Source organism: Phalacrocorax aristotelis, chromosome 6, assembly GCF_949628215.1.
Source record: "Phalacrocorax aristotelis chromosome 6, bGulAri2.1, whole genome shotgun sequence".
NCBI classification, from domain to species: Eukaryota; Metazoa; Chordata; class Aves; order Suliformes; family Phalacrocoracidae; genus Phalacrocorax; species Phalacrocorax aristotelis.
This window is the reverse complement of record NC_134281.1, coordinates 17,481,081-17,488,782: the sequence shown is the minus strand read 5'-3', so window position 1 is coordinate 17,488,782 and position 7,702 is coordinate 17,481,081. Positions and strand designations below refer to the sequence as shown.

General features: G+C 62.8%; 1 protein-coding gene across 1 annotated transcript; it reads left to right on the top strand.

Annotated features, from left to right (window-relative positions):
- The first annotated feature begins 1,577 nt into the window (after positions 1-1,577).
- LOC142058269 (maestro heat-like repeat-containing protein family member 7) lies at positions 1,578-6,687 on the top strand. The gene is made up of 13 exons (XM_075095427.1): positions 1,578-1,622; positions 1,825-1,979; positions 2,106-2,253; positions 2,394-2,572; positions 2,661-2,798; positions 2,991-3,105; positions 3,373-3,510; positions 4,125-4,301; positions 4,732-4,887; positions 5,357-5,458; positions 5,799-5,901; positions 6,174-6,227; positions 6,482-6,687. Exons 1-13 carry the CDS (start codon positions 1,578-1,580, stop codon positions 6,685-6,687), a joined length of 1,716 nt encoding a protein of 571 aa, XP_074951528.1.
- Positions 6,688-7,702: the final 1,015 nt, after the last annotated feature.

Below are 7,702 nucleotides of genomic sequence, written 5' to 3'. Positions count from 1 at the left end.
CAGGTCCCCAGGGAGGTGGTCACCCCAAAGTCTTGGGTTCCTTGGGTGGGGGGTGGAGGGACCTTTTTTTGGGTGGGGAGCGAGTGAGTGGAAGGCAGCAGAGGCAGCGGCAGGAGTGGGATGCGGTGGCCTGCCTGGCTGCAGCAGGTTGCTTTGAGGGGCAAGAAGGGCACGTGCCCTGGGCCCAGGCCCTGCCCCGGCGCAAGCCTGGCCATGCCGTGCTGTGCCATGCCACCTCCCTGGCAGATCAGCAGCTTTTCTCCTCCCAGCTCCTGCTGCCCTTCACCGATTCCAAGCTGGCAGCAGTGCAGGAGAGGGCTGTGGCACGGATTGCCAGGCTGGCCAACTTCATCGCCACCGAACCCCTGCTGCAGGTACCGAGCTCCCAGTCTGGGCAGCCCCAGTCCCCCATCGCTATGCTCCTGAGCCCCAGCACCTCCCAGGGAAGCTGGGCACCCAGTCAGCAGGAAGTCAGGAGCAGGGGTCTTTGCCCTGCCCCTGTCCTTGTCCGTGCTCTCTCCCAAGGCAGGAACCTGGGTCCAGCAGCCCTGCCCTGCGCTGGGCTGCTGCCTGGCTGCTCTGGGAGCAGCTGGGGCTCACCTTGTGCCTAGGCTCACCTCATACCCACACTGCCTCTCTTCCTCCAGGTCTGCCCCTGCTTCGCACAAGCTGTAGTCCTCAGGCATCAGTGCTCCAAGACACATCGGTTTGTGATGCTGGGGAGGCTGGTTGGGCACCTCACCCTCTGCTGCACCTGTAAGGACAAGGCGACCCGCCGCGAAGCTGCAAAAGCTCTCCGTCACCTGCATGCCTTCATCCTGCAGCAGAGAAGTAAGAGCAGCTGTGATGGGCTGGGTGCCCCCAGGCACGGGCAGCCAGGGACCACTCTCCTTGGTGAGAGAAAGCCTGATCCAGCCTGCCTGCCTGCAGTCTAAAGAGCCATTTCCCCTTGCCCCTGTTCGCAATAGCCCCAGACCCTCCCTGGGTATCTGCTCCCCAGACCTGCCTGGGTGCCCTCTTTCTTTACTAGTGACTTTTCTGCCTAAAGCTCTCAGACTGCACCTCCAGCTCTTCACCCTCTCTCTGAGCACCCTGGTTTTCGTCCTCCCCAGGCAGGTGGCCCTGGCTGCATGACACAGGGCAGCTGCAGCTCTGGGAGGACGGGCAGATCTCGCAAAAAAGCAGCGCTAACGAAATCTTTTCGGTAAGAAGTGCCTTCGGCTCCTGCCTGGGGTGGTCAGCATGAGTGAAGGGACACCTGATGCGTGGGGATGATGTGGGCTGACGCTGTTCCTGAGCGGAGGCTAGGCAAAAGCCCGCAGCAAGCTCCGCTTCCCCACAGAACCCTGACCCCCACCACCAGTCTCCTCCCCAGCGCAGCCTGGCTCTGCATCCCACTCTCACTGCACAGCCAAGATGCTCTGTGTGATGCTCTAGGTGACAAACCTCCCCTCCTCTCCTTCATCGCACAGATGTTCAAGTACCACCTCCAGCCCTCTGACCAGGTAGACATCATCCTCATGGCCATCAAGAGCTTGAGAGCCCCAAGCGCCTACAGCATCAGGGCGGCTGCCCACATGGTGGAAGTCCTTGTGGCAGACCCTGCCTTCCCGATGGGACAGGTGAGTAGCCCGTGGGTGGCACAGCCAACACTCGGGCCCACCAGAGGATCGTTCCTCCCTGGGCCCTGTGCCTGACCAGCACTGATGCCATCTCAAGCCAGCGTACTGCAGCAGGAATGCAAAGCGGCTCCCAGTGGGAGCTGGGTAAACAGCTGCGCTCACCCCGCTGACACCCCCACTCCCTTCTGTGTCTGTCGTCCAGGTGCTGAACATCGTGTGGGCCATCTACAGAAACCTGCCCTTCATCAGGGCGGTGGTAGCCCTCAACAGCCTGGAGAGGGCCCTGCTGGTGCTGATGCACAAACAGCCCAGCATGGTGGTGGCCAGCCTGTTGCAGTGCTCCCCAACATGTACCTGGTACGGGGCCCACCAGCCTTTGGGGGTCCTCTCACTCCGGGAGAGGGGCCCTAAGACCCTCCCGAGGGACTTCAGCCTGGCCATCCTCCGGGGTGTCCCTGCTGACAGAGCCCCGGGTCCCCGCAGTGTTGCGATGCGCATGTGGAAGGTGACACTCTCCAAGCCCCAGGTTGCGGAGAAGGTGCTGCAGGAGCTGCTCAGCAGGCTGATGAACCAGTCGCCGTGCAAGACCTCCACCTCTACTGGGGACAACCCCCGCGTCCTCTCCCTGGCTGTGAGTTACTGGATGAGGCCTCACTGACCTCTGGGGCTGCTCTCGGCTGTCCAGGGCCTCCACTCTCCTTCCCTGCCCATCCCAAGCCTTGATGTCCCCAGGGGCGCAGGGACGTCTCAGTGTCTAGCTGTCTTCTGCAGGCAGCCAGGACGGTAAGCGAGATCCTCCTGCAGCGCATCTGCCTGCGGGAGGTGGAGGCGATTTTCCCCCAGCTTTTCCTGGCACTGCTTTTCCAAGTGTCATTCACCACGGAGTTGACGGTGCAGGAGGTGCACATCTTTTGGAGGGAGCACCAAGAGGATCTGCTCGGTCCCATCAGGTGCTCCATCCCTGTCCTCTCATCCCTGCCAGCTACCTGGAGCCAAGGCAGGGGTGCCAGTGGGAGCTGAGCATTTCTCTTTGTGCAGGTCTGTGGTGCAGTCCATGAGAGTGCTGCTCTGCAGCATGGGCTTTGAGAGCCAGGCGCTGGCCATTGAGGCGCAGGGTGGCTGGGATGCCCTGCTCAGCAGCCAGACCCACCTCATGGGAGTCCGCATTGTGGCCAGGTGAGAGGCCCTTCTCCCTTGCTCCTCGGGGACCATCACCCCATGTCACCCCCTCCCTTGGGGGCACAGATGGCAGAGGGCTCCCGTTGCTCAAAGAAAGCGCTGCAGGTGGGTGATGCCCAGAGTGGTGCAAACCCCAAAGATATGTGTCTGCCTGGCTCAGGCCTGATGGTGCCTCCTTCCCCCTGCCAGGGAGATGATGAAGACCCCAAGACCCCTGCTCTCCACCATCTTCTGCCATCTGGCAGAACTCCTCAGTGTGGAGGAGCCCACCTGGGGGATGATCGCCATGGTCTTCCTCGTTGAGGTGAGCCTGACGGCACTGTTCCAAGCTCTCTCCGATGCTCAGCTCTCCCATGCCAGCTGCTGTGGGGGGAGCTGGGGCAGCAGATGGGCTCTGGTTGTCGCCGTGGAGGAGCAGGCGAGCAACCAGTGTGGTGGAGCGTGGGGCACGGGGCTTCTCCACAGTCCCTGCTGCCTGTGTCTGGGCTTGGTCGTGACCCAGCATCCTTGCCCTGAGGTAGTGGTTGGAGGCAGCACCACACCTCACCAGCTCCCGCTGTGCGTGTTTCAGATGTTGGGCTGCACCAGCCTCAGTGAAGAGCTGGACCGTGCCCTGGAAATCTTCCCCATGTATCTGCAGAGCCAGTGCCTGGGGATGCCCAGCCTGGTGCTCAGGGGCCTCCTCAGGCTCAGTGAGAGGCCCGACACGGTGAGTAGGGGGCAGCAGGGACAGCCGGGACAGCAGCCCAGGGTGGAGCAGTGGGTGACGGGTAACGTGGTGGCTCGGGCTTTTCTGGGCACAGGGAGCCGTGCCGGCTGCTGCCGGCTCTCCTGCCTGCCCCGCCCTCTGCCCCATGACTGTGCCGTGCAAGGAGAGAGGCAGTAGTGCCGAGGGGAAGGGGCTTCTGCTGCCAGCACGTCCTGGCAGGGGTGCTGGTGGCAGAGTGACCAGCCCGAGCGTGGGGTCTGCAGAGCCTGACCGTGGGGTGCTGAGCCCCGGGGTGAAACGCAGCAGCTGCGGCAGGGGCTGCTGGCAGCTCGGGCAGCTTTCCAGGCAGTGCCAGTTGCCCACCAGCCTACCCAGGGGGTCTGGTGGAGAAGGGGGTAGCCAAGGGGCTGGCAAGGAGCCAGAGCTGTCTGTCCTCACCCTCTGCGCCCTGCTCTTCTCACGGCCATGGCGGTAAGCCCTGTCTGCCAGGACCTTGCCCTTGTGACCTGCACTGCCTGCTGAGAAGCTAGTGGGAGGCCAGTCTGCGCGGAGAGGGTTTTCACCCCTCTGGTAGGTCGCTCCTTTACAAAAAGGAGATGGTGTGTCTCCAACAGGCAAGGAAAACCCTCGTCCTGCTGCCGTATGTCATGGAGCAGCTGCAGGGTGCTGACAGTGATGCCAGCGCCATCGCCCTGTCCCTGCTCAGCAACCTGCTCCGGCTGCTGGAGGGGAAGACGCTCAGCCTGACTGCCCTGGCGCTGGCTGAGAAGCTCCAGCCGCTCTTCAGCGACGTAAGGCTGGGGGAGAGACCCGTGCCCCTCTCAACAGGCACCTCCATTCATGCCTCCCGTGCTCTGCAGGGGGATGCTTTGCCCCGCAGCCCCCAGACCCCATCGCTGCCCTTGGCAGCTCTGTGGTGTGTCCCAAACCCGCCACGTGGACCCACCCTGGCTCAGCCTCCCTGTCGCGGCAGAGACGAGGATTGCAGGACGCTGGCAGACGTGCTGAGCCCCACCGATGCACACCCTGCCCTGGCAGCATCCTCCAGCCCTCCGCAGGGTCTCCTTCTCCAACCCCCAGCCCCAGGGACCCTAGCCTCCCTGGGCAGACCTTCTCTATGCCACAGCTTGCTCCCTTTTGGAGCAGGGCTGCCTGCAGCTGTTTTGGGCCCCTTGCTTGCCATAGGCTTGAGACTGAGGTCCTCTTCCTCTCCTGCACCAGGAGTCGAGCACTGTGCGGGAGCTCTCCATCCAGCTCTTCCGAAACACAATGGGGGTTGTGGTGGATGCCAAAAAGAAGAAGATGAAGGAGGTGGTGTGGGGCAGCCTGCTGCCACTGCTCTTTCACCTGCACGACGAGGACAAGAATGTGGCCAAGGTGGGACTCCCAACCTGACCTGTTCTTTGGGCAGGGCGGTGCTGGACCCTTTAAAAGTGTGTCGCCATGAGGTCTAGCTCGCTGGGTCCCTGCACCAGGCACAGCGCACCTCCCTGCCCGCTGCTGCCTTTCTCCTCCTGCTCCCCGGGTGGATGGGGAATTAGGTCCCTTTCCCACCCAGCTCCCTCCGCACAACCCCTGGCGTGAGTCCCTGCAGCCCCAGAGACGGCGCTGTGGCTCTGCAGCAGCCTGGGGTCACCAAGGCCAAAACACTAGAGCCTGACAGGCTTCCACCCAGAGAGGGTGGCTGCCCTTATATTCCCCCAGGGTGCTGAACCCGGTGGCAGCATCAGTCCCCAGCTGGTGCGTCTTCCCTGCACGGGCAGGGCAGGCTCTGAGCCCTCCAAAGAGGGGGGACACAGGGTCTTGTGTCCCTGGCGGTGGTGGTGGCATCTCTGCTACTCACCAGGCCTCCCAGGAAACCCTCAGCAGTGCTGGACAGTTCCTGAAGTGGCGGCAGCTGGCCCAGCTGGGCGAGACCGTGCAGGCATGGAGGATCAGCGAGTGCCTGGTACGCACAGCCCCAGCACCCCCAGGTTCCGCCCTGGGTGAGCCCTGCCCCATGCCCAGCACGGGGGACGGGGGGCCTGTGCCCCCATAGCGGTATGCACCCTCCTGGAGCAGGCTCTGCCCCAGGCTGTCCTCTCCCCCGGAGTCCCAAAGGGCACCCTGCCAGCAGGACGGCACCCCAGTGTCCCTGGGGAGCCCTCTGCTCCCTCCGAACCCCGATGCCACACGGCAGGGAGCTGGGAATGTCCTGCTGGGGGGAAGGAGGGTGGCCCTGGGCGGGGGGGGAGGGCCAGACTGGGGGGCAGCTCTGCACCAACCGTGCACCCTTCTCCTCCCTCCAGCTGGCCAGGAACAGGAGCAGGGCCAAGGAATACCTGCGCCAGAGCCAGTCCTACCTGCGGAGCCCACAGGAGCCCCTGCGGCGGGAAGCTGTCAGGTTCATTGGTGAGCCACGAGCCCCATGGTCCCTCCCTCCTTCTCCCCAGGGTCCCTGTGGCCCAGCGCAGGACCTGTGGGGCACTCCTTCTGCCCGTCCCACCCCTGGCTGTGCAGGCAGGGCTGGCAGGAGGCTCATCCATCCCCTCCCCGATGCCGCAGCCCAGGGTCAGCCCTCCCCGGGGAGCTGTGCTGGCCAGGTGGGCTGGGTGGAGGGTTCTCCAATGGGCAGTGGGGTCCCCAACAGGCAGCAGGGTCCCCAACGGGCTGCATCCCCTCAGGGCTCATCGGACGGCAGGTGGATGGGCACGAGGAGTTGCAGTACATCAGAGAGGGTGAGTGAGGGCAGTGGGGAGGAGGAAGGACCCCGGCACGGAGCTCCCCCCTGGGAGAGGGGGGCTCTACTCCCAGCGTGTGCGTGTCTCCGGGGAGGGGGCTGTTTCTGGAGGGGCACATTCCTGACCGGCAGCACCCAGCTGAGCCTCCCGCCCCCCGGCTCCCTCCTGGCCCTGGAATCACGGGGCACAACGTGCCCTGCCTGGAGGGGACACAGGGCTGTCACCTCACCTCTGCTGCTTTGTCCCCGCAGTCCTTCAAGATGCAGGGAGAGACACGAGTCTCCTGGTCTCCTCCCTGGCAACACAGGCGCTCCTCATCCTCAGCTTGAGGAAGGCTGAGTCGAGGTTTAACGTGCAACGGCTGAGCTTCCGGCTGCTGAGGGCATGGACGAGGTGGCACTCGGCCCCCAGTGAGGACTCTGCTCAGGCAGAGAGAAAGCAGCAACCCCAGCCCTAGGGTGCTCTGCGGCTTGGGGTATCTCCTCTTCCCAAAGTCTAACAGGAGAGAAGAGACCTCAGCCCCAGAGGAGCTGGCGTCCTCTGGAGAGCAGCAGGACAGCCGCTTTTTCCCGTGGTGCAGGGCATCACCTGCCCACACGCTTTGTCTTTGCCACGAAGCACCAGCTGCTGGGCTGGGCTGGGCTGCAAAACAGAGGGAAGGAGAAGCCGGAGCCAGAGCCGGAGCCGGAGCCAGAGCCGAGGATGAAGTTGAGGCTGAAGCCTTCCCTCCCCTCCCCAGGGCCACGCCAGGGTGAATCACTTTTTCTGCCTCCCACCGTCTGAGAAGCCTGCGCTGCCTGGGGCCGACGTGGCCGAGTGCGGGAGCTACAAAGCCACCAATGCTCTGACTCCGGCAGCTTTGTCCTCTCCGTGTCCCCAGCGGGAAGGGCAGCTCTGCCTCCTGCCCATGCCACCCATCCCCACCGGCCCTGCGCCCGTTCCCACCCAGGGACGTTGGAAGTCCCAAGAGGAATGGTAAGAGGTCACTAAGCGAAACCAAGCCCTCCGTGGAGCCGTTGCCTTGGAGCGATCTCCAAAAGGGAGACCACCCGCCAGCAGTCAGCAGCCCTTCCAGGATAAACTCTAAACAAGGCCAACGCCTAACATCAGTAACAATTCAGTTTCCAAATAAAACAGACTGGAGAGACAAACGCTTTGTACAATTTGGGCTGTGGATGACACAGATTGACGTACAGCTCCAATGTGTTTAACTCCATCAGGTGATACAATGGGTACAAACTGCATATTTGTGACAACACGTTGGATTAACTGAATGAAACATGGGATGACACATGGCAAAAACAGTAACGTAGCTAGACCACGCAATAGGTAAAATAAGATTTGTTTTATCCAAGGACCTCCTGGAAGCCAGGAGAACATATCGACATTCCAGCCTTTCCAGGTTTGGGGGGCAACATGGGCCAATTTCCATATTCCGGCAGTAATTTGTTTGATGACTTTGCCATTGTCAT

What these genes read in the sequence shown, in the direction of transcription:
- LOC142058269 (XM_075095427.1), top strand. Translation starts at nt 1,578, where the DNA reads ATGGTGGAAGTCCTTGTGGCAGACCCTGCCTTCCCGATGGGACAG. An exon ending in GGAGTCCGCATTGTGGCCAG is followed by an intron (nt 2,799 to 2,990) that starts GTGAGAGGCCCT and finishes TCCCCCTGCCAG; the next exon opens with GGAGATGATGAAGACCCCAA. An exon ending in TCAGTGAGAGGCCCGACACG is followed by an intron (nt 3,511 to 4,124) that starts GTGAGTAGGGGG and finishes TGTCTCCAACAG; the next exon opens with GCAAGGAAAACCCTCGTCCT.